Source organism: Piliocolobus tephrosceles, chromosome 10 (assembly GCF_002776525.5).
Source record: "Piliocolobus tephrosceles isolate RC106 chromosome 10, ASM277652v3, whole genome shotgun sequence".
Taxonomy (NCBI): Eukaryota; Metazoa; Chordata; class Mammalia; order Primates; family Cercopithecidae; genus Piliocolobus; species Piliocolobus tephrosceles.
Genome location: NC_045443.1, coordinates 32769279 through 32796454, shown reverse-complemented (window position 1 = coordinate 32796454; position 27176 = coordinate 32769279). Strand labels below are relative to the sequence as shown.

Below are 27176 nucleotides of genomic sequence, written 5' to 3'. Positions count from 1 at the left end.
AGGCCTAGCTTGAATTAAGGGTTATACTCAGTTTTTACCACATTACTGAAAAGGGTACCAGCTTTAGAAAGAGATACTATTCTAATAAGCAAGTGTAAAAAAAAAAGAAGAAGAAAATTTTAAGTGATATGATGCTTTAAAAAAAAAAAGTTAAAGTTCATTTTCTTTGGGGTAGAGCTAGAGAGAAGGCCCCAAGCTTCTGTGGTTTCTTCTAATTCTTATTGCTTAAAGTATAAGTATGTCAATTACCCATGCTTCTGTTTGCTATGTATTAAAATGAGTAGTACTGTTTACTTAACTACCTCATGGATATGTTAAGGCATATTGAGTTAAATCTCATAAAATGTTTCTTGATCTCGTTAAAAGCTCAAAATTTTGGGCCTATTTGTAATGCCACTGTGACACTCAGCATTTTGTTCACACCACGCTTTGATAACTAAACTAGAAAACAGTTCAGTTATCAACTAAATTATCAGTGATCTTTGTGTGGCATATATATATATATATATAAATAATTTTTTTTTTTTTGGAGATGGAGTGTCTCTCTGTTGCCCAGGCTGGAGTGCAGTGGCGCGATCTCAGCTCACTGCAACCTCCAACTCCCGGGTTCAAGCAATTCTCCTGCCTCAGACTACTGAGTAGCTTGGATTACAGGCATGCGCCACCACACCCGGCTAATTTTTGTATTTTTAGTAGAGACAAGGTTTCACCATGTTCGCCAGGATGGTCTCGATCTCTCAACCTCGTAATCCGCCTGCCTCGGCCTCCCAAAGTGCTGGGATTACAGGCGTGAGCCACCGCGCCCGGTCAGTGTGGCTCCTATTTCTATAGAAGTGGATGGATGCACTATTTCACAAGGTCCAAGAATTTTTTTCTGTATGACTGCGTTGTAGTACTACAGGGAAAGCACTATAGTGTTGTAGTCATGAGACTAAAGTGGAAATAAGACTATTTTTGACAAAAGATGCCATTAAATTTCAGACTGTAGAGCCACATTTACAATACCTCAGGCTAATTACTGTTAATTTTGAGGCAACTTTCTTTTCACGATGGTGAGGGTGGACTATTGGATTGTCATTACAGGAAGGTCTAGATTTCCTGCTCTTAACAAAATTACATTGAATTCATTTTTAGAGGTGATGAAAACTTCCTTTTTCAGAAGTTAGTGTTAAGGTCTTGGAAGTGAACACATTGTCTGTAGTGCTATCCATTCCTCTCCTGAAATTTTAACTTACTACTGGAAATCCTTAACCAATTATAACAGCTTTGTTCTCTTTATTTTCAAAATGATTTCCTTTGCTTTGATTAGACACTCTGTTTTTTGTTTGTTTGTTTGTTTGTTTGTTTGTTTGTTTTTGGTAATCGTAGTTCATCTAAATGCAGCTTTTTTTGAACTTTAAAGACAGAATCACTTTTTTTTTTCTGAGACAGAGTCTTGCTCTGTTGCCCAGGCCAGAGTACAGTGGTACCATCTCGGCTCACTGCAACCTCCGCCTCACAGGTTCAAGAGATTCTCCTGCCTCAATCTCCCAAGTAGCTGGGATTACAGCTGCCTGCGACCACGCCTGGCTAGTTTTTGTATTTTTAGTAGAGACGGGGTTTCACCACGTTAGCCAGGCTGGTTTCGAACTCCTGACATCAGGTGATTCGCCCACCTTAGCCTCCCAAAGTGCTGGGATTACAGGCATGAGCCACTGTGCCTGGCCAGAATCCCATTTTTAACAAACTGAGGTAGCAAAATCATCTTTTTCATTCTTTTAGGAAATAGCTATTGCCAAAGTGAAGGTGTAGATAATATCTAGTCTTGTTACATAATGGGGATGTGGTTTGCTGAAGAATTTTCTTTATAAAATTGAAGTTTCAAGGGATGTCAGTGTTTATGCCATTTTTCCAGTTCCAAAATTATTCCATTCCATTCTAGAAATTTGATGTAACTTGAAATCCTTAATAAAATTTGGATTTAATTTTAAAAAAAGAGAGAGAGAGAGAGATGGAGTCTCAATATGTTGCCCAGGCTGGCCTTGAACTCCTAAACTCAAGGGATTCTCCTACCTCAGCCTCCTGAGCAGCTGGGACTGAGGGTGCACACCACCATGTAATTTTGTTTTTATGTTTTATTTTTACTTATCTGCATTTTCTAATTTTTTATGAGCAATTATACTGTGTGTACTAAAGAAACAAACACTTTAAAAGCTAAATTAAGAAATATTTTTTCTTATTAAAATATTGTTTTACAAATACATGAAAATTTTACTTTGCTTTACATCATTTACAAAACATATTTTCACACAACCAGACATCATCCTATTATCTCTACAAAATTATATTTTTGTTTTATAGATAACAAATCTCAGATAATCTGAGCTGAAGTCATCTTCACAAAAGGAAAAGTGACCTAGCTCTCTAGGTAACCAAATCTACAGAAAAATTTCTTACTTACAGCTCTGAAGTTTCAATATATTTTGCAGTTCCTTCAATCGTGTTACAATATTCTGTGGCAAATTTGGTAATAAGCTGAAGTAAAGTAGCACTTTTATCATCCACGGGTTCACCGTAGCTATTTAAAAGAGACTGATACTGAGCGGCTAGAACATTTATTCTTGTTTTCAACTCTGGTAAGCAATCTCTGATGTGATGCATCAGTAACCTAAAAAAGGTTTTTAGAAAGGAAAGATTTAAAAGTAAAATTGTGTATTCTGAAGCCCTAAAGAAGTCAAATTTTTAAAATGGGAAAAACCTATCAAATAATTTGTCCTGGCAAATGTGATACTGTGAAATATATATTTGGTCTTTGTCTTCATTTCCTGGCAATCAGCTCCTAAAATCCTTGGACTCTCCAAAAGCATAAGAGTGTTTAGAGTGTCTTTGCATGTTAATGAGATGACTGGTGGCTGGGAGTCCCTAGATAGCTTCAGGATGGGAGCTGGTCACCAGAACAGCCTCAGAAGAAGGGAGAGAGGCCAAAGGTTATAAGCTGATCACCAGTGGCCAATGAAGTTTCCATAAAAACTCAAAAGGACACAGTTCATGGAGTCTTCAGAGAGTGGAACACATGAAGGTTCCCAGAGTGTGGTGTGCCCAGAGGGGGCACGGAAGCTCCACATTCCTTCCCACATGCCCAGCCCTGTGCATCTCTTCATCTGGCTATTTACCTATATCCTTTGTAATATGCTTTATAGTAAGTGGGTATATGTTAAGTAGGGTTTCCCTGACCTCTGTGAGCCACTCTAACAAATTAATCAAACATGAAACGGGAGTCATGGGTACCCTGACTTATAGTCCATCAGTCAGAAATACAGGCTACAACCTGTGCTTACAACTAGCATCTGACTTGGGGGCAGTCTTGTGGGACTGAACCCTCAAACTGTGGGAGCTGATGCTATCGCCAGGTAAATAGTGTTAGCATTGAATTAAAGGACATTCAGCTACAAGCCCCTGGAGAATTCCTTGCTTGATGTATGGGGAAAATTCCCCATGCATCTGCTCTCAGAAGCATTATGTGCCATACTGATTAACTGTGTGTAAATAGGAAAAAAACAATTTGTATTCGTTTTTCGTAAATCATAAAAGGAAAAAAATGCAAATTATTTTCATATTACTGCAATTACCACAGAGAAAGCAAGCCACTCAATCAATTCTTCCTATATAATTTTGGTTTCATTGACTTGTCATTTACAATTAGTAACCAGCAAAGTAAAAATCAACCTTATCCAAATCTAGCAGTCTTTAGGGAATAAAAGTAAGAGAAAATGGCTTCCACTTCAGTCATTTATAAATCATCTAGAAACATCTTCTAGTCCCCCACCATCAATGGGTATTCAGAATCCAACGTATACAACTTAAGTTATTTCTACAGTGAATAGGAATAAAAGACATTCTATTTCTTTGTTTTTCCATCTCCCTTTCCTGGTAAATAAAAGACATTCTAAGTTAAGAATAGATAATGTGAAAATTACAAATTTTAATGCAGTTGCTGAAATGCAAAGTGCAAATGAAGTCATCTCTAGTTCTATCCACAAAACTAAAATAACTGTCAACATTTTCATAATTAAAACATCTTAAAATCACTTGAACATTCATTCTAGACTACATGATGATGTAATGTCAACCACCCCAATAAAAATAGAGACATCTACTCTTCAGGAACCTACTATATAAGAAACCATAAGTGAAGCTGTTAGGAACAGTATGAAAATGTAAGGAACTGAAAATGAATCCTCTTAGACACCTATTGGTAAAAACAAACACATCTGATTTCCAAAAGGTAAAAAAGTTACCTGTTTAGAGTCCTAGCAAGATACTTTGTTCCATTTCTATTGGCCAGAGATGGATATTTCTTTTGAAGAAAAGCATACTCATCACGGATTGAATCAGTTACACTCTTCTTGTTGTTAATATCTAGCTGGCTCCTGAGGTTGAAAAAATTACAAAACTATTCAGCTTAATGGTTGTCCTCCTCCTACCTCAGATGATGACAGTACCAGCCATTATTCTCTAGTACCTGACAGGGACTGTTTTATTTAATTCTCACAATAATTTTATGTGACAGGTATTATTACCCCATTGTATAGCAAGGAACTGAGGCTCACAGAGACTAACTTACCCAAGGTCACACACTAACTGGCATAGCCAAGATTTGAACTAAGTGAATTATAAGTAACTAGTGCCTAAATAGAGTAGACCTCATTATTACCATTAACTATAGACAAAAACAATAAGTAACAGGTATAGACAGGTATAAAAATATAAGAGTATCTTAGTCAACTGTATATTTTATCCATGGACAGGGAACTAATTTCTCCCAAAAATAATTAAGTTAATTTGAAGAACAATCATCTACAAACAATGAACAGTGTTGCGCCACCTCCTTGCCTGAAAAAGGAGACAGTTGGAATTGGGAGTGGGGATGGGAGAATGACAGGAGGGATGGGATGGAAGGACATTAAAATAGAAGCAGACAACTGGAATGGATCTTATATATCAGGTAGTAAAAACATTTTCATTTTCTAAAGGCTTAAGACCCAAAGACATTAGGTGTCATTTAAACCTACATTGTATCTAGTTTATGGAAGAACTGGGACTAGAACTCAGATTTCATGATAATTTCAGGGTTTCCTAGCATATGAAGGCTTTGGACTAAAAGAGAGATTCATCCGAATCCAGCTCTTTCACTACCCATGTAACTTTTGGTTAAATATATAACCTGAGGTTTCTGATTATAAAATAGACATCAACACCTACCTCAGGGGATGCTGTGAGGATTCCAAGAGATACCATTTGCAAATTGCTCACAGTAGAGTGTCTAAAATGTAATTAGACACTCAGTAATAGTTTCCTTTTTCCAATTTTTAATACCAACTATTTATAATTAGGATACCTTTAATAAAATTTCTCTAAGTCACATCATGGCAATTACACAAAATCACTAATGCTAGGGATTAAACCAATCTATTAAAATCCTGCCACCTTAAACTCTTTCTCGATTGGGTATACATTAGGTAATTTTTCCCTTACCCAGTACCTCCTCATACATAGCTCAACATGATAGGCAAGAATTCTTAAAGCCTGGCTATTACAACATTTCTTCCATTTTGTGGTATTGCTTACTTTAGAAACATTTTCCATTAAAAATTTCTATGGGGGCAGGCATAGTGGCTCATGCCTGTAATCCTAGCACCTGAGAAACCAAGGTTGGAGGATTGCTTGAGCCCAAGAAGTCAAGACAAGCCCGGGCAACATGGCAAGACCTTGTCACTACAAAAAAAATTAAAAATTAGCCAGGTGGTAGTCTCAGCTACTTGAAAGGCTGAAGTGGAAGGATCACTTGAGCCCAGAGGTCGAGGCTACAATAAGCCACAATCACGCCACTGCATTCCAGCCTAGGCAACAGAGAGACACCCTGTTTCCAAAAAAAAAAGAAAATTTCTATCTCTTTTCTCCCTTTAGGGCAATTGATTCTTTAGCAATACCAAGATCATAGTAAAAGGGAGAAAAAATATAGGACAGTATCACATTTCAAACAGATTTTAGAAATTCAGACTTGCTCTGAAGTGAGAATGCTACCAATTCTTATCCCATTCTAACTGCTAACCTGTTAACTACTCCAATTATTCCAAGTTTGACTGGAATAACCCTTCCCATCAATACATCCATGGCATCAGTACCCGCATCCATAAGATCAAGTTTAGTGATTACAGCTAGGGTTCTGCGACCTGGTAAATGCAAAAAGAGAAAAGGGCAAAGAAAAGAAAGAAAATGATCCATTAAATAAAACTATTAAGTATTAATAAAGGAAAACTCTCATCTATAATCCCACTTAGTATTACCTCTGTCATCATTTTGGTAATGCCTTTCTTACCAGTACTTTTTAAAAAATAATTTTAAACATTGTGTACAATTTATAAAAACATTTTTGCCAGGTGTGGTGGCTCACGCCTGTAATTCTAGCAGTTTGGGAGGCCAAAGCGGGCGGATCACCTGAGGTCAGGAGTTCGAGACCAGCCTGACTAACATGGTAAAACCCCATCTCTACTAAAAATACAAAAATTAGCCAGGCGTAGTGGCAGATGCCTATAATCCCAGCTGCTCAGGAGGCTGAGGCAGGAGAATTGCTTGAACCCGGGAGGCGAAGGTTGCAGTGAGCTGGGAGCGTGCCATTGCACTCCAGCCTGGATGACAGAGCAAGACTCCATCTCACAAAAATATAGATATAGGTATAGATATAGATATAGATATAGATATAGAGATAGAGATAGAGATAGAGATAGAGAGATAGTATATATATAAAAAATAGATTTTTTTCACATGCAATTTTTTGTTGACTCTTAGGGCTATTTTGTAAGCATTTAAAAAATCTATATAAAATTTACATCCAGGAGATATGGCCCATGCCTATAATCCCAACACTTTGGAAGGCCAAGGTAGACAGATTGCTTGAGCCCAGGAGTTCGAGACCAGCCTGGGCAAAGTGGTGAAACTCTGTCTCTACAACAAATAGAAAACTTAGCAGGGTATGGTAGTCCTAGCTACAGGTGAGGCGGAGGTGGGGGAACTACCTGAGCCCAAGAGGTCAAGGCTGCAGTGAGCCGTGATTGCACCACTGCACTCCAGCCTGGGCAATGGAATGAGACCCTGTCTCAAAAAACAAAAATTAAAATAAAAATATTGACTCCTTTTTGGTGTACGGTTCTAAGAGTTTTGACAAATGCCAAGAGATATTTCACAACCAACTCAAGACACTGCCGCCCCCCACCAAATTTTCTTATGCTAACCAATCAAACCAATTTTCCATCCCTAGTTTTGCCTTTTCTAGAATGTTATATAAATGAAATCAGATAGTGCATAACCTTTTGAGTCTGGCTTCTTTCATTTAGCATAATGCATTTGAGATTCATCCATGTTCTTGTATATTAATAGTCCATTCCTTTTTATTGCGGAGTAGTGTCCCATTGTATGGAATGTACTATACTTTAGTTTCACTCCCCATCTGAGAAATATGTGTTGTTTCCAGTTTTTGGAAATTATGAATAAAGATGCTGTAGACATTTGTATATAGTTTTTTATATGAACACTGGTTCTCATTTAACATGGTTAAACACCTAGGAATGGGACTGCTAATTTAACTTTATAAGAAACTGCCAGACTTGTTTCCCAAAATGACTATACCACTCCCACCAGCAATGTATGAGTTCCAACTGCTCTGCAGCATAGTGTACAATTTTTAGTCATAAGCATTTTTCTTTTTTTTTTTTTTTTTTTTGTGCAGTGGTACAATCTCGGCTCACTGTAACCTTCGCCTCCTGAGTTCAAATGATTCTCATGTCTCAGCCTCCCCAGTAGCTGGGATTACAGGCATGCACCACCATGCCCGGCTAATTTTTGTATTTTTAATAGAGATGGGTTTTCACCATGTTGGCCAGGTTGCTCTGGAACTTCTGGCCTCAAGCGATCCGCTCACCTCAGCCTCCCAAAGTGCTGGGATTACAAGTGTGAGCCACCACGCCCAGCCTACAAGCATTTTTCTGTATTGCTCCAAATCAACAAAATCATCCTTTTTAATTATTTCATATTTTACTATTATAATTTACTTAATCCTTCCAACTGTTGGTCGTATTGTTTCAAAATTTTTATACTATAAATAATACTGGGCCAATTATTTCCTTATGATGTATTACTACATTAAGATTAGTAATCAAGCCAGGTGCAGTGGCTCACTCCTGTAATCCTAACACTTTGGGAGACTGAGGCGGGCAGATCGCTTGAGCACAGGAGTGCGAGGCTGCAGTGAGGCATGATTGTGCCACTGCACTCCAGGCCTGGGCAACAGAGTAAGACCCTACATCCAATACAAAAAAAAAGATTAGATTAAACATATTACAGTATTTATGGCTCAAGGGTCAGTTTAAAATAGAGTTAATACATATAAAATGCTTAACAGGTTTTTTTTTGTTTGTTTTTTTACAAAGGTCTGGCTCTGAGCCCAGGCAAGAGTGCACTGGCATGATCTTGACTCACTGCAACCTCTGCCTTCCAGGCTCAAGCCATCCTCCCACCTCAGCATCCCAAGTAGCTAGGACCACAGGCCTGTGCCACCATACCCAGCTAATTTGTTTTTTTGTATTTTTTATAGAGATGGGGTCTCATTTTGCTGCCCAGGCTGGTCTCGAACTCCTGAGCTCAAGTGATCCACCAGCCTTGCCTCCCAAAGTGCTGGACTTAAGGGCATGAGCCACTGAGCCCAGCCTACTTTAAATTAAAAAAAAAAAATGTAAATAAACTCTTTGATAAAGTTTATCTTTTACTTTAACTGAAGTGAACATTATTTACTCAAGTGGTAAAAGAAAGTTTCTTAAAAACTTGAAATATAAAATTTTGGGGTCAGGTGCAGTGGCTCACACTGTAATCCCAGCACTTTGGGAGGCCGAGGCGGGCAGATCACAAGGTCAGGAGATCGAGACCATCCTGGCTAACACGGTGAAACCCTGTCTCTACTAAAAATACAAAAAATTAGCCGGGCGTGGTGGCGGGCACCTGTAGTCCCAGCTACTCCGGAGGCTGAGGTAGGAGAATGGCGTGAACCCGGGAGACAGAGCTTGCAGAGAGCCAAGATCACGCCACTGCACTCCAGCCTGGGTGATAGAGGAAGACTCTGTATCCAAAAAAAAAAAAAAAGAAATGTGTTAAAGTGACCCTGCTTATGGGATTTTTTATTGGCAGTCTTAGCACTATTTCATATCAAATTTTTATTTGAAATTATTCTTCAAAGCAGGGTAAGAAAAACACGACACAACCTTCAGACCCTCTAAATAGTAAGGTGAAAAAAATGGTTTCTATATGAGGCCATGCATACATTTGTTAGCAACAATAGTAACCACTCTCTTACAAGCCAGCATTTTATACATGCTACGAGATGTGCACTACATCATTAGTCAAGCATCAGTGACCCACGGTGTGAACTAATCCTTGGGGTCAAAATGCTTCATGAAAGGATTTTACCTTCATTTCTAAAAATCCCCTTTGCCTTGAGCATGTCTAAATGTTCTCTACCTCTGCAGAATGTAGATACCGTAATTCTCTACTGTACTATAATAATCTACAATGATTATCTACTGTGTTATTTTTTTTTAACAGAGTCTATGTTGCCCAGGCTGACTTTGAACTCCGGACCTCAAACAATGCTCCCATCTCAGCCTTCTGAGTAGCTGGGACCACAGGCACATGGGACCACACCTGGCTATGTTACTATGTTATTTACTCTGAAAAGCCAGCCATTCAAATACCTAAGTTGCAAAACAAGCAATCCTTTTTGCAAAGCCACTGTATTATTTTAAAATTATTAGGTAACCATTACAAATAAAGATGTGAAATATTTTTGCCTAGTCTGTATAGCAACTTGATAACCTTATTTTCCATCAAAATTTCTATTTTTATAAACAAAAATAGGAAAGCATTATCTTTTAAATTTGTATTAACAACTAGAGATACTGTTTTTAAAGAGGAAAATTCGTTTCTCAAGGGTAGATTTACATTGTAAAATAAGCATCTCATTAAATATTAACATCTGTCCTTACCATCTGGATCTACCTCTCTTGAAATTTTAAGTGCCTCTGATGTTGCCATATCTGTATTAGCAGCAGTGACAGCGAGGATAATGGAATTTGGGTTACTGATGAACCGAAGAATGAGCTCTCTGATTTGAAGCTCAATATCCTTAGGTTGATCACCTACAGGTACCTAAACCAAACAGAGATGAGCAAGGAACTAATAGTTAAAAATCAACTCAGCTTTTTTACCCACATTTAATCCACAGAATATAGGTATATCCATTTACAAATAGTTAAAATAAAAATAAAGACATTAGTAATATATTACAGTGGTATTTATGATTCTGGTAATGTGTCGAGTCTCAAACTGTAACTCTTGCAAATATCAAAAGTTAATTTAATACAATCCCATGTTAAGAATTGGTCAGTGTGGACTGGCTAGATACAAATTCATTCATTCATTCATTCATTCATTCAATTATCAAGTGTTTACTGGCAGCCTACTCTATTTCAGGCTCTTTTCTGAACATGATTTCAGGTCATTATGTTACAGTAGCGAATTTTAAAAAGACCAAACTTCCTGTCTTCATAGAACTTATTTTTTTAGTAATAACAGGCATGTGATAAACAAAAACATATATATAGTATCCAGATGGTGGTAAGGGCTGTGGAAAAATAAGGCAGAACAGCAGGCTAGGGAATGATTAGAGAAGATTATGATTTTTTTTTTTTTTTTGAGACAGGGTCTCACTCTATCACCGAGGCTGGAGTGCAATGGTGCAATCATAGCTCACTGTATCTTTGAACTCCTGGGCTCAAATGATCCTCCTGCCTCAGCCCCCCAAAGTGCTAGAACTACAAGCATAAGCCACTGCACCTGGCCATTAGGATTATGATTTTAATGTTTTAAATTGGATTATGTTTTTAAATACAGTAATCAGGGAAACTTCACTGAGACAACTGACACTTAAGAGAATGAGCAGAAATTAAGCCAGTAACGGAGAGGTACATACAGATATGTGGGGGAAAAACAGTCCAAAGAGAGTGAACAGTGAGGGCAGGAGGCTGAAGCAAGAGGAGTTAGGAGAAGAATAGGGACGTACCAAGTAGATACTTTAGATCTCTGTAAAAACTTGGGCTTTTACTCTGAGTGAAATGGGAGAAGTTTTAAGTCAAGGAATGACAAGCAACTGGAGAGGTTTTGAGCCAAGGGATGACACAATCGAATTTTCACTTTAATAGTATCACTGTCTACTAAGATGAGATCATGAGGAATACCTATTATTTATTATTGTGCAGTAATCTAGGTGGCATGATAGTGGCTAGATTAGGATAGTAGCTATGAATTTATAAAACACGATTGAGTTCTGGATATACTATAAAGGTAGGAAGAGCCAAGAGGATTTGCTGGCAGGAAGTGGGATGTGGGATAAATTTGTGTCAAGGATGACTACAAACTCTGACTAAGCAATTGGCAGAATGGAGTTGCCTTTATTCATTCATTCATTCATTCATTCATTTATTTATTTAGACAGGGTCTCACTCTGTTGGCCAGGAGAGTGTGCAGTGATGCAATCATAGCTCACTGTAGCCTCAAATTCCTAGGCCCAAGCAATCCTCTTGCCTCAGCTGGGACTACATGCATGCACCACCCTGCCCGACTAATTTTTGTACTTTTTGTAGAGACATGGTCTCTCTATGTTGCCCAGGCTGGTCTCGAACTCCTGGGCTCAAAGAATTCCTCCCACCTTGATCTCCCAAAGTGCTGGGATTACAGGATAAGCCACCACACCAAACAGAGATCGGCAAGGAACTAATAATTAAAAATCAACTCAGCTTGTTAATGAGTTGCCAATAAATGGGATGAGTTGCCATTTATTGCAATGAGGGAAGACTACAGAAGGACCAAATCTAGTTGAGGAACAGGTCAGGAATTCGGTATTAGAGTTTGAAATGTCTATTAGACATTTAAGTATATATGTTGAATAGCAACTAGACACACAAGTCTGGAGATATTTGAATGCCACCAGTATACAGAGCCTTATGTAATCAAAGCCATAAAATCTGATGAAATCATCAAGGGGAAGGTGTACCTAGAGAAAACAAGAGGTCCACAAACTGAGCTCTGGGGCACTTACTGTTTAGACATTGGGGAGATGAGAAGAAACAGCAAAAGAGACTGAAAAGGAGTGGCCAGTGAGACTGGAGATAAACCTGTAGTGTGGTATCCTGGAAGCCAAGTAAAGAAAGTGTTTCAAGGAGAAAGGAGGGCTCAATGTTATCAAATGCTGCTAACAGATCAAAGTGATTGCAAAAAGAAGCTGATTATTCTCATGTGGGATGTCAAGGAAGTGAAAACAACCTGACCAAATCTACAACTATTCCTTCCTTACCTTGGTCATTCCTGGCAAATCCACAAGTGTCAAATTGACAACGTTGGGTGAAAAAATCTTAAGATGAATTGGTTCAGGGCTTATTCCCTAGAAATAAATTTTAAAATATTATATAAAAATCACATTAAAATTTCAATGAACTATGAAGTAATAAACTTCATTTCAAGTACATAGACATTAATACTTTTAAAAATGAATTAAGTAATGATCCCAAAAACTTTTTTTAACAATCAAAACCTGATGAAACACACGGGAAGTTAGGTAGCCAGCCATATTAACAGGTTATAATCCTACCTCCATCCCTGTATCATATTATATACACATGTATTATATACCATGTATTATTTTACATTCTTTTCTCTTGATTATAAACATACACCTTTCCTTTTTTTTTGAGACAAGTTCTCACTCTGTTACCCAGGCTGGAGTGCAGTGGTGTAATCATGGCGCACTGCAGCCTCAAAATCCTGGGCTCAAGCAATCCTCTTGCTTTAGCCTCTTGAGTAGCTGGCTAAAGTACACAAGGTGTGTACCACCATGCCCAGGTAATTTTTAAAAAATTTTTTGTAGAGACAGGGCATTACAATGTTGCCCAGGCTGGCATATACCATTCCTTAAACATGTTTAATAGATTTAGCACTGAAAAAAAGAATAATGTATTCCTCACTATCCAAATTTATGAGGCTCCAAGTTCAGAAGGTAAGGCAAAGATAACAAGTTGTCCAAATGAGCTTGGTTCCTGATCTTTGAATATCAAGTGGCAAGAATGTGTATGGTAAGAGATTCCTCAAGAAGTTTATCTAAATTTTTAATGTCTAGTAAGAATTTGGATAGTGAGAGATACATGTATTTTCTCTCCTGTAGACTAAGATTACTGTGTAGGCTCCCTTCTCTTCACCACTGGCCCTCTGCAAGTTTTAGGATTGAATCAACTATATGTAAAAAGACACTTATGAGATGTTTATACCCCATCTTTGTACATGCCCTTCTTTACCCTTTAATATATCCTCTTATCATCTGTTTATCCACCTTACGTTTTCCCTCATTAACCCACTGAAAATTCTAATTTGCCAGCAAGTTTTTAATATCCTTTACTCCATGTTCCCTATACAATTATATTTGCTATTTTAGATTACTCTGTGCTACTTTTTCATTTTAAATACTCCAGTGTTCCAAAGCCAACAGATGTCAATACCTGGCATACCTATTTAGGTTGTATATTTCTCAGAATCTTTATTGCCATGGCATTCCCCTATCATGTCCAATACAAAGCTTTGCCCAATGCCTTTACAACTCCAATCTCAGAGACATTTTAAATCCTTCAGAGCTTTATGTTAGGCATATGCAGTCATTTACATATTTTGACATAAAAATTATATAAGATCAAAGTATCATTTACTTCATTACATACATGATTTGGGAAAGAAGAGATGTTTCATTGATTTGAGGTTGGGGGACTTTTCATCTTTTAGACACTGTGGATGAAAAGCTGCTAGGTAAGTAAATTATATCCTCACCATAAATTAAACATCTTGTAGGTATATAGACTCAATCTTTAATGACATTCAGTTTAGTTAACTAAAAACATTTTTTAATCACCACAACACTCTAAATTCTGGTACTGTGTAAAATTACCACCAATTGCTGAGTTCAGTAAGTAAATGGGGACTGTAGGAGAGATAATTCAGACTGATGTTATGATCAATAACATTCCAAAAGCCAAAAATATCCCTGATATAATTAGAGGAATGACGACAAGCTAATCTAGTTTCTGGCCACTTTTTCAACCCCTTCTACATAACATGGTTTCTAGAAATTCAGGGAAGTATGGCAGCAGTAGCAGTAACTCAAAGGTAACCAGCCTAGAGTTCAATAATGGACAAAGCTCAGTCAGTCACTGTATAACAGCAACAAATACTTTGAACAGTCATAAAGAGTTAACATGACTCTAAAAATGCCTTTCTGTCAGGAAATAATCTTTTAGCACAGTAACTGGCAGATACAAGGGTTCAATATTTGTTGAATGTTAGTACTAGGCTAGGGCCCACTTGTGAGATTAAATGTGCCTCTGGATAATGTAAGAAGGAGCTAAGAACAAAAAGGAAGGGAAATAAAAATTTAAAGAGATATATGTAAAAATGTAAAGAGAAAAATAATAGGAATAAAGAAGAGAGAAGACAGAAGACAGCAGGATTCAGGCAAGGCAGTGACAGCACCGAGTGTCAAGATTAACAGTATCTTAGATACCTAACTTACTTTACATTCTCACAATCTCAGAAAATAAGAAAATAACCAGTTGCTAATGTATTACTTTTCATTTTCACTTAAAAAAAAAAAAAAAAAATCCCAATGTGTCTCTCTTTGCTTTCATAAGCAAATCTAGCCATACACAGGCAAGAAAAAGAACTCCTCAAAAGATATATATAAGTGATACAATGCTTCCTGAGTTGGAGTACAATCAATCCATCAGAAAAAGATAACTTATTGTAGCAATATTAAGTAGAATTATATAATAATGTGGTATGTACATGACAGGAACAAGAATAAACATCTAAATAAAATACCTGATTTATATGAAAGCTTTAAGAAAGAAAAGGGATTTTAAGCAAAGTTCTATATATTTGTGAAAATACCCCATTTGTTTCAAAGTCCATTATGAATTTTCAATATCCATTGCTTCTCGGCCTTTTGGCTAAGATCAAGGGTATGAATTTACAATGCCCTTCACATATTATGTACAGAATATCTCAATTATATATTTACTGATGCTTATGCCTTCTAGCTCTAAAAGGATGCCTACCTTATTATTTCCTGAAATTCTTTCTGTTTCATTTTCAATTTCTTGTCGAATTTCATCAAAATCCGTGTAAAGCTAAAAATTTTCGAAATAAAAAAGCATAATATTCAAAATAAGATCAAAAGTTCTTAAGTTGGAGGGGAAGTCCATATACTTCAAGGATGTCTATGTATTTGCTTCAGAGAATAAATAAATTCTAATGTATACATATCATTTTCTGAGCTAAGGATTCATAGTTTTTTATGAGTTTTTTTTTTTGTTTGTTTGGCTTTTTTTTTTTTTTGAGACAGGGTCTGACTCTGGCACAATCACAGCTCACTGCAACCTCAACCTTACATCCTCAAGCCATCCTCCTGCCTCAGCCTTCCAAGTAGCTAGGACTACAGGTGCATGCCACCATGTGGGGCTAATTTTTTTTAGTTTTCACAGAGACAGGATCTCCCTATATTGCCGAGGCTGGACTCGAACTCCTGGGCTCAAGTGATCCACCCATTTTAGCCTCCCTAAATACTGGGATTACTTGCATGAGCCGCTATGCCTGGCCATTATGAACTTTTCAAAGCTTCCTGATCCCACAACAATTAAGAATCACCAAATCACAGAGAAAATCAGCCTCAATTTCAAGTGTTTTCCAATAAACTGTGGTTGGAAACGTTACTAAGATTTATTTGATAAGGAATAGTTATAGTTACTTCAAAATAACTTAATTGCCAATGATTAGAAACTAAATTATCAAGTATTCATACAAAATATTATTTTCAACATTATTTCATTATACACATGTGTGATTACCTTATTTTTGGTGTGAAGAAATTTACCCCATTCTTCTGCTTCCACCCCTGGAAAAAGAAAAACTCATTTATTAGAAACTATGGAAACTACTTTTTATCTTTAGGAATTCAAAAAGGCAACATAATAAAACATTTATTAACTTGTATTTAATTCTGCCATTAAGTACAAGTTAACAAGTATTTTAAAGTCTACTAAATTATATTTTTCTAAAATTGTATTTTCTGCTAAATTATATTTTAAAAATTGTATGGTGTATTTCAAAAACATGACCAACTTCAGGCAGAGCTGCTCACATGTCTTCCCACCAGCTGAAATCTAGATTTTGCAAATAAAATTGTTTATTTCTCTTTATTTTTTTGTGTAGTTATATTACAGTAAAATGGATATTCTTTAGTTTTAAGCATCTTACATATAAAAGCAGTTTTCTGACGAAAGTAAAGTTAGTGGCTAAGAAGAAAAATTAAGAATCCCACTGAGTAGTGCAAAAAACGAATGTAACAGATTTACACATATGACTCAAGGAAAAATTTTACAATGTGTCAATGAAACAGCTAATTCTTCAGTTCTTTTTAAAAATTTGGTTTCCTGTTGGTTACCTGTAGAGTCACAATTTGCTGTTCCTTTAAAGAGCTCTCTCATTATTATAGAGCTAGCTGCTTTGAAATTTACACACACTTTCAAGGTGATTTTCCCCCAGGGTCAAGACTTTTCCCTTGGAACTGGAGGCAGGAAAGAAATAAAATGGAAGAAAAGAAAAAACAAGAACCCTGGTATATGCAGCGTAAGGAGTTGCCACTCTCCATTAGTTTCCAGTCATAGGTCTGTTCCTCTTGTACTTGCTGAAAGAGGAAAATAGATTCACTGTTGCACTGTGTGAAGTAGTCTAAAACTTGAAGAGCAAGATACATTCTGTTTTTCCTAAAGAAACTAGAACTGTTTAATTGTGTAAAGATAATCTAACTTTAATCGCCTCCAAACACAGCTGTTTTGCTTTTGTCAAATTTAGAGAAGGTTAAAATATCTTAATAAGTTTATTGAATAATGCATATCAGCCACCTGAAGTCTAAATAAAAATGATTGTAAGATATTCAGATAAATAGAAGAGTGAGTCAATGCTTTGGTGGGATAAAGGTAAATAAAACTGGATCCTTTTTGCAGATAAAATGCTCACCTACTCGTAGCTTAGTACCTTCTTCCAAGAAGTCTCATTGGAGGACTGGAGTAATCTAGGTGAACAGAACTCACAAAATGCAAGTACTACATACCAAAGAGCTGTTTCTACTTTATCTTATTATATTTAAAAAGGCCTGACTTCACAAGCACGTCTTCAAAAATAAAAATAAAATAAATTACATTCACCACCAAAAAAGCTTGCATTTTGATGCAATGCCAAAAAAAATAATAAGAACCACTAAAACCTGCAATCAATGTGGATGGGCAAATAAAAATGGAAGAAAAAAAAATGCACACAGCCTGTAATAGTACATAAGCACACATGCAGGCATAAGAGAAAAAAAGGGTCAAAAGCAAATGGATAAAGGAAACCTTTAGAAAGGTGTCTTGAGTTTTTCCATGTAGCAGGGTCTGTAGTTAAAGAGAAATAGCACAGAATAAGTTTAGTGCTTATCCCTAAAATTTTAAACCTTATTAAAAATTCAAATGTGCAGAAACCTGATCACATTTCAAATGCACATAGCATTCAATCATTCAAAATTTACAACTAGAATTAGAGGGATGTATATAATATTTTTAAGTCACAGAAACAAAGCATATTGCTTGCCATAACTTTTTTAGGAAACAACCTTTCCAATATAATTAGCTATATCTGCCTTGTCTGAAGGTAGTTATCTCAATTGATTGTTCAGTCAGTTACAGATGGAACTCCTTGTTCTACTTTTCCCCCCTTCTCATTACTGCACTTGACTAGTCTAAAAAATAAAAATTAAATTTTTAAAATTAATAATAAAAAAGTTACGTCACCATTGTTTCTAATTCTGACACAAATGAAGCACAATCAATCCACTATTCAAAAATTTGGGACGGGTGTGGGGCTCACACCTATAATCCCAGCACTTTGAGATGCCAAGGCAGATGGATCACCTGAGATCAGAAGCTGGAGACCAGCCTGGCCAACATGGCAAAACACCATCTTTACTAAAAATACAAAAATTAGCTGGGCCTAGTGACACACGCCTATAATCCCAGCTACTCGGGAGGCTGAGGCAGGAGAATTGCTTGAACCCAGGACGTTTCAGCAAGCCAAGATCACTGCGCCACTGCATACCAGCCTGGGCAACACAGCAAGACTCTGCCTCAAAAATAAAATAAATAAAACACACTTTGCCTGAGATATCTGATAACCTACTATGGGAAAAGATAAATTGCCTGATTTTAAAAAATCTACAAAATATACTAAATACATCTTTCAAAACCTTAAAAGTTAGTTAAGTATATGCAAGTATTTGCCCCATTGGCTAAGACTGGACTATATAAGGGTATTTTACTTGAAACATATATTGGATTTGATAGAACACTGCAGAAAGTTAACTCTTCACCTTCATGGACTCAATCCAAAGGGAGACTACTACGTGTATCATTGCACCTTATGCAGAAAAATTAATCCTATCTCTTTCCTTTAATTCTGATGTATAATTTTACTGCTTTTTTGAGGGGGCAACTGATTGCTTTTACAAATAGGTTACTTAAAGAAACAGGGGTAATAATTCAAATTATACCAAGATCTTAAGCATTATTCTATGAAACAGGTATGTTTGCCTTTTTTTTTTTTTTTTTTTTTTTTTGAGACGGAGTCTTGCTCTGTTGCCCAGGCTGGAGTGCAATGGCACGATCTCGGCTCACTGCAACTTCTACCTCCTGGGTTCAAGTGATTCTCCTGCCTCAGCCTCCCGATTAGCTGGGATTACAGGCACCCGCCACCACGCCCAGCTTATTTTTGTATTTTTACTAGAGATGACGTTTCACCATGTTGGCCAAGCTGCTCTCAAACTCCTGACCTCAGGTGATCCACCCGCATCGGCCTCCCAAAGTGCTAGGGTTACAGGCATGAGCCACCATGCCCGGCCTATGTTTGCATTTTTTAAAAAGAAAACAAGAAAGCTTTTGCTTTAGTTCAACAACTTTTCTCCCCAAAATAAATTCTTTTTTTTTTCACATTTTTTTTTCCAATTTCTACTGACACTGTTCAGAAGTATCATATATAGCACAATTTTGGCCTTTAATCCGCATGCTACTTTTGGATTTTGTCTCAAAGGAAAGCTGAGGAAAGCCTGATTTATTTCTTACAAATATATGAAAGATAACTGTGGAGTTCTGTTCAAACTGAACCACCACTCCACTCTAAAACATAGTTTAGTACTGTTTTTAATGAAAATTTAACAGAAAATTCTTTCACATTGGCAGAAGTAGGGGGCAAGCTAAGATGACCATAAATGTACATGTTGACAGCTCAGTTATCCCACAGTTGACAGAATGAAGAATCCTATGCTAAATAAATTTCCTGATAGTTGAATTATACATATTAAACACTAAAATGTTTTACTTTAGCCAGTTTCAATGGAGCTACATCTAAAATGGATTATACTTCTCCATGTCATCTTAGAATGTACTACTCAATCTATTATTGGTAACCTAGGTCTTTGTCATGTATCTAAGCCTTCACTGGCTAAAATCCCTACACAAAATGTTAGTAACTGATTCCTTCTTTTTTTTTTTTTGGAAAGTTAATGTTTTCCTCCCTTTCTCCTCTCTTATTATCAGGCTGTCAGGTAGTTCACACTCTTCTAGCTAACTATATTGTTTATCTGCTTCATGGTTTCTAATTTTCTCTGGGTTAGAATGATTTATGATATGCTAGAATTGTTTATTCCAAGGATAAAGAAGCTCTGATGAAAAACTAAGGAACTGTCTATCCTAGAATAAAACATGTGAAATCTAGTACTCAAATTTATATAATCTATATTGTGTTTGGGGTAGTTGAGTTGCCATTTTAGGCAAATATATATACAAAATCAGCACTAAGCTTGGAAAAAAACAATAGGCAGGCAGATTTACTGACCAACCACTAAGAGGAGACATCAACAAAACATAGTGGACATAAAAACAAAGAGATACCAAGGAGCTGACACTTCTATAGCTGAAATGTACACCCTTTTCTAACAAGCACAATTTTATCTAAGGAAACACTGCCCAAAATTCAAATAGTTTCTGAGAGACAGGATATCATGGGCCCTCTCAAGGTGACAGAAGAAAATGAAAGTTTAAAAAAAAAAAAAAAAAGAGACAGACCTAATATATACTTTCTTAAGGTCTTAGTTTCAGGTGTTTGGTAAATTTGATGAAATCAGTTAGTGGGGATGAAATTCTAGAAGTGTTATTCCATACATTTGAAGGTGAACGCTAGATTAATCCAAAATGATTAAATTCAAGGTTCAGAACTTCAGTAAGTATTAGAGAAATGCAAAGTGATGAATAACATACCCAGAAGCTACCTAATGTAATTAAAAGGCTCCCATATATCCACTGGCAATCTATCTAAAAATATTACTTGCAGCATCTACAACTACACTAACTTGCTTCAGTGACTAACATTCTAGAGTCATAGCAGATGCTCATGAAGTTTTCTTTCCCCATTAAAAAAAAATTCGAGTCATCACCACCAACAGCTCCTACAGTAAATGAAAAAAATCAGACACAGAAATTAAAATAAGTTCAATTTTGTCAATACTATCGTCCCATCTTAAATCAGAATAAGAAGTAGAATAAAACTGCATTGAAAACAGATCTCTGCAGATAAGTAACAGATATGGTACTCTGCTGCAAAAGTAATTTAATAATTAGAGCTATGTTACAGAGTTCTATAAATAAGAAAGTCTGAGCCAAATACTGAACTAAATAGGAAGATTAAATACATTACTCTCATTCAACATTTCAAACCTCACTAATATAATTACCACAGGATACATATTTGATAAGCAACTTAAAATCTGCTGAAAGACACAGACAGTATTCCCTAACATATTTTCAATTTAATCAAAAAAGAACGGTTATAAAGGACAATGCTTATTTTCTTCTTCTTTTTTTTTTGAGACTGAGTCTCACTCTGTCATCTAGGCTGGAGTGCAGTGGTGCAATCTCAGCTCACTGCAACCTCTGCCTCCTGGATTCAAGTAATTCTTCTGCCTCAGCCTCCTGAGTAGCTGAAACTACAGGTGCGTGCCACCAAATCTGGCTAATTTTTATATTTTTAGCAGAGACAGGGTTTCACCATATTGGCCAGGCTGGTCTTGAACTTCTGATCTCATGATCCGCAATTTGGGAGGCCAAGGTGGGCAGATGACTTCAGGTCAGGAGTTCGAGACCAGCCTGGCCAACAAAGTGAAACCCTGTCTCTACTAAAAATACAAAAATTAGCTGGGCGTGGTGGTGGGCACCTGTAATCCCAGCTACTTGGCAGGCTGAGGCAGGAGAATGGCTTGAGCCCAGGAGGTGGAGGCTGCAGTAAGCCAATATCGCACCACTGCACTTCAGCCTGGGTGACAGAGTGAGACTCCCACCTCAAAAACAAAACAAAACAAAACAAAAACTACTCTTTCTTTACATTAAGAAAGATGCATACTACTTCTCACAGGACTTCTGTTTATGCTACAGCCACTAATTTCTAATTGTCTAATCAATTCATATCTTTTTAAGAACAGATCAAAAATGAAGAGCTGTAAGATAATTCTTATCTCAAATCTGAAATTTACCATTTTCTTCTCCTGTTGTTTTTCGTTTATCTTCTTGTGAAACATGGACGAGTTGTAGAATGAGAGGTCTCCGAGTGACAATTCCAGTACCTCTGGGAAGCAGGTCCCTCCCAACCAGGCTTTCTAGCACTGAGCTCTTTCCGCTGCTCTGAAAACAGAATATATACAAGAGCAAAATGAGTTTAACACATTTTTTTGTTAATTCAATAAACTATATTAACAAACCAGCATACAGAATTGTTTTAATTAGTGCAGAGACTTTTTTTTTTTTTTTTTTTTTTGAGACGGAGTTTCACTCTTGTTGCCGAGGCTGGAGTGCAAAGGCCACGATCTCAGCTCACCGCAACCTCCGCCTTCAGGATTCAAGCTATTCTCCTGCCTCAGCCTCCCAAGTAGCTGGGATTACAGACATGTGCCACCAAGCCTGGCTAACTTTTCATATTTTTAGTAGAGATGGGGTTTCTCCATGTTGGTCAGGCTGGTCTTGAACTCCCAACCTCAGGTGATCCGCCTGCCTCAGCCTCCCAAAGTGCTGGGATTACAGGCATGAGCCACCACACCCGGTCACAGACTTTTTAAATGAAAGATAATTTTATTTCCTATTACATGATCTATTTGTTTTTAAGCCAAAACCAGAAAATAAAACCCCTGTTTTCCCATAATTTTCCCACCTGTTTTGATACTCCACCAACCAGGTTTCAAAACCTACGTAATATTGGTATATATAAAATTATGCCTACAATATGTAGTTATTTTACTAATGGGGCAGTAATGCATATCTTTTTCTCTAACCTTCTATTTTTATTAACTATTATTATTACAATGTGTCACTCTATTACCCAGGCTAGAGTGCAGTGCTGGTGCGATCACAGCTCATTGCAGCCTTGACCTCCCCAGGATACGGTGATCCTCCCACATCAGCCTTCCCAGTAGCTGAGACTACAGGCACGCACTACTATACCTTTCTAATTTTTGTATTTTGTAAAGGTGGGGCTTTGCCATGCTGCCCAGGCTTGTCTCAAATTCCTGGGTTCAAGCAATCCTCCCACCTCAGTCTCCCAAGTGCTGGGATTACAGGCATGAACCACTGCTCCTGGCCTAACCTGCTTTTATTTTTAATGTAATAATCAGGGATATTGTTCCATATCAATACATTAACTACTTCTGTATTAATCCCAGCACTTTGGGAGGCTGAGGCAGGCAGATCACCTGAGTCAGGAGTTCGAGACCAGACTGGCCAACATGGCAAAACCCTGTCTCTACTAAAAATACAAAAATTAGCTGGGCATGGTGGCACGTGCCTGTAGTCCCAGCTACTCAGGAGGCTGAGGCAGGAGAATACTGAGGCAGGAGAATAGCTTGAACCCGGGAGGTAGAGGATGCAGTGAGCCGAGGTCACACCACCACACTCCAGCCTGGGCACAGAGTGAGACTCCTTCTCAAAAAAAAGTAATAGTTAAAACAGTATTCTACTATGTGTAAAACCAAACCCGAACTGATGAGCATTTAGATGGTTTTTGCTGTTATTAACAATGCTGCAATAAATGTGCTTATACATATAACCTTAGTCACTTATCCTATTACCTCACTAGATTTAGTTCATTTAAGTTAAATTGCTGTGATTAACGAGCATACACATTTTAAGCATTCATAGATACTGCCAGATTGCAAAGAAGATGGCATCAAGCTGGCCGGGCGCGGTGGCTCAAGCCTGTAATCCCAGCACTTTGGGAGGCCGAGACGGGCGGATTACGAGGTCAGGAGATCGAGTCCTGGCTAACATGGTGAAACCCCGTCTCTACTAAAAAACACAAAAAACTAGCCGGGCGAGGTGGTGGGCGCCTGTAGTCCCAGCTACTCGGGAGGCTGAGGCGGGAGAATGGCGTAAACCTGGGAGGCGGAGCTTGCAGTGAGCTGAGATCCGGCCACTGCACTCCAGCCTAGGCGACAGAGCGAGACTCCGTCTCAAAAAAAAAAAAAAAAAGAAGATGGCATCAAGCTGTATTTCCAACAGTTACCACTTTGTTCAATTTGCTACAGCCCCATCAGTATTAAGCATCATTGCTTTTCTTCTTTTTGAGATGGAGTCTTCCTCTGTCGCCCAGGCTGCTGGAATGCAGTGGCATGATCTCGGCTCTCTGCAACCTCCACCTCCTGGGTTCAAGCAGTTCTCCTGCCTCAGCCTCCCAAGTAGCTGGGATTACAGTCGTGTGCCACCATGGCCAGCTGTTTTGTATTTTTAGTAGAGACAGGGTTTCACCATGTGGGCCAGGCTAGTTTCAAACTCCTGACCTCAAGTGATCTGTCCGCCTCAGACTCCCAAAGCATTGCTTTTTGACTCTTTGCTACTTTGCTAGATGGATACTGACAGCTCATTTAAATTTGAATTCCTTTATTATTGAGGTCAAGCATCCTTTTGTTTAAGGGCTTTCTATATTTCTCCTTTAGTGATTTGCTTATTCAAATACTAGCATTTTATATATTTCTTATTAGTTTATAATAAAGTTCTTTATCCATAATAAGTATTTCATTGTATGTTGTTTTAAATATTTTCCAACTTTTTATTTTGAAATTTTCAATGCCACAAAAAAAGTTGCAAGAATGGTAACAGTGAATACTCATATATCTTAACATAATTCACCACTTAACATTTTTGACACATTTACTTTATGTCTCTCTCTCCTTACATGTACACACAAAGACTTTTTCTCCTTTTGCTGTCCTATTTGAGAGTTAGTTACAGAAATCATGATACTCCACTCTAAATATTGTGGCATGCATCTCCTAAGAACAAGGGCATTCTTCTATAAAACCACAATACAATGATCACATTCAGGATTTTTTTTTTTTTTTTAACAGATGGGGGTCTCATTCTGTCATTCAGGCTGGAGTGCAATGGCGTGATCATAGCTCACTGCAGCCTCTAACTTCTGGCCTGAAGAGATCCTCAAGCCACCTCAGCCTCCCGAGTAGCTGGGATTCCAGGAGCCAGCCACCACACCACTCACATTCAGGAAATTTAACATACATACAATATCAATATCCAATTACTAAATAATAAAAAATATCAATACTAACAGCTTATGGAATAATCAAATAACATATAAACCTCTATTATTAACATTTTAAAATATTTCTAAATTTGTCATTTTTCTTAAGTTTGCAATAAACTGTTATTTTTCTATACAGTATATTCTCTATTTTTTTCTTAGTCAAAACTTGTACTTTAAAAATTTATTTTCTAGAAATACAAAAATCCTAATTTCATCTGTTATGTCAGACAGGGTCTGCAGGAAGCAGATGGCCCACTCAAATTAGATTAATGTAAAGAGGGTTTATTTACAAAGGGACTATTTACAAAGCTGTGGGTGAGGCTTACAGGAAATCACAAGGGATATTGCAGTAACCCAGGCTAGTAACAGGAGAGCAGCTCTCATCACCCCAAAGCCTAAAAGGAAGGACCAGGACTAAGAGTGACACAGCCAGCTAGCCCAAGGCTCCTACATACAGAATGTATGAGATGGGGAATCAAGACCAGGACTTTTTTCTCCTCTCTCCTCCAATTCCCTGCCAGGGCTCCTCATTTCCACATCCAAATCAGAAGACAGAGGACATAGGGGCTCATTCATGTTGTCCAGAAAGGTCCCTATGATGGAAAACACAAAAGCTGAATGGATCTGGAGAGTTAAATTGAAGAATATAAGACATATTTGAGAAACTGCAGTTGTGATATCCAGGGTAGCCCCTCTCATTAAATAAAACAGGATACTTTCCATCATTTCATTCCTGTACTCTGATACTGTACTCTGAAATAATTTTAACAACATATAGACATTTCCTGTTCTTTGTATGTCTGATAAAATATGTCCGTAAAAAAAATCGAATTCTCTGATTTTTGAATTTATAGGCATAACTACTCATAGTAACCTCAGAATTTGTTCATTTTTCTTATTTATAATATTTTACGTTCTATTTTTTATGAGACTTTCCAAATGACTATTAAATTGATTGGCCAAATATTTTGCTGATTTTGTTTTGTAATTGATTTTTTTAAATATTTCTAATTTCTTCTTCCTGGGATTCTTTTTTCCCCCTGGTGAAAGGAGGGTTTATCTGTTCTTTAAAAAAGTTCCTTGAATGTAAACGTTAGCTTTTTTCTCTATTTTGGCTACCGACACTTGCAACCCTCACCCACCCCTAACACAAACATACATTCCTCTAATCAGTCATCTCATCTTCTTTCTTCCACACCAAGAGCTGTGGTTCTCAATTACAGTTTGTGACAGAATTAGAACAACACAATTACTTGTTTGCTTTTTATTTCATGTTACACAAAGATTCTCAAAATAATAACACCAACAATACCACCACCACCATTATTACTGAAAGTTTTTTAAATGTTTTGCATATAATCCTTCCATTCTCCTTCCCACCCCTTTACAGACCATATCTTCTTTCAAACCCTCATTTGGTCTTAGTTACGTGTAATACAAATCACCAGTCTTTAACGTGTCTCTAGTCATTCTGATTCTCTAATAGATTCCCCAGGAAGGGCTAATGGGAACAATATTCTTCAAATTCTAGCATATTGTTTGTGACTTTTATTTTTTTTAGAGAGTCTCACTCTATCACCTAGGCTGGAGTGCAGTGGCATAATTGTGGCTCACTGCAGCCTCCATCTCACTGGTTCAAGCGATTCTCTTGCCTCAGCCTCCCAAGTAGCTGGGATTACAGGTATATGCCACCACACCCGGCTAATTTTTGAATTTTACAAAAGCGTATTATACAAGGTGTATATCTGCCCACCTTGGTCTCCCTACTGTCACAGGAGAAAGGAGACAATGAAATTCCATATTTAAGATAAGAACATGGCCGGGCGCGGTGGCTCAAGCCTGTAATCCCAGCACTTTGGGAGGCCGAGACGGGCAGATCACGAGGTCAGGAGATCGAGACCATCCTGGCTAACATGGTGAAACCCCGTCTCTACTAAAAAATACAAAAAAACTAGCCGGGCGAGGTGGCGGGCGCCTGTAGTCCCAGCTACTGGGGAGGCTGAGGCAGGAGAATGGCGTTAACCCGGGAGGCGGAGCTTGCAGTGAGCCAAGATCCGGCCACTGCACTCCAGCCTGGGCTACTGGGCTACAGAGCGAGACTCTGTCTCAAAAAAAAAAAAAAGATAAGAACATGTACACCAGCCCGGGTGTGGTGGCCTGTAATCCCAGCACTTTGGGAGGCCAAGGTAGGCAGAGTACTTGAGGTAAGGAGTTTGCAACCAGTCTGGTCAACATGGTGAAACCCTGTCTCTACTAAAAATACAAAAATTAGCCCGGTGTGGTGGCGGATACCTGTAATCCCAACTACTCAGGAGGCTGAAGTAGGATAATCA

At 37.6% G+C, this 27176-nt stretch overlaps 1 protein-coding gene across 6 annotated transcripts in view; it reads right to left on the bottom strand.

Moving 5' to 3' along the window:
• Window positions 1–27176, bottom strand: part of DNM1L (dynamin 1 like) — a 66278-nt gene that overhangs the window by 20264 nt on the left and 18838 nt on the right. For 4 of the 6 annotated variants that reach the window (XM_023208944.2, XM_023208945.2, XM_023208946.2 and 1 more), the window contains exons 2-9: window positions 21791–21938; window positions 16026–16072; window positions 15237–15308; window positions 12437–12523; window positions 10071–10233; window positions 6092–6212; window positions 4278–4409; window positions 2441–2647 (exon numbers count right to left, since the gene is read on the bottom strand). In XM_023208944.2, the coding sequence (XP_023064712.1) occupies window positions 2441–2647; window positions 4278–4409; window positions 6092–6212; window positions 10071–10233; window positions 12437–12523; window positions 15237–15308; window positions 16026–16072; window positions 21791–21938 (977 nt within the window). Of the gene's footprint in view, window positions 1–2440; window positions 2648–4277; window positions 4410–6091; window positions 6213–10070; window positions 10234–12436; window positions 12524–15236; window positions 15309–16025; window positions 16073–21790; window positions 21939–25298; window positions 25437–27176 lie in introns of all 6 variants that reach the window. The other 2 variants (XM_023208949.2, XM_023208947.2) reach the window with 2 other exon arrangements.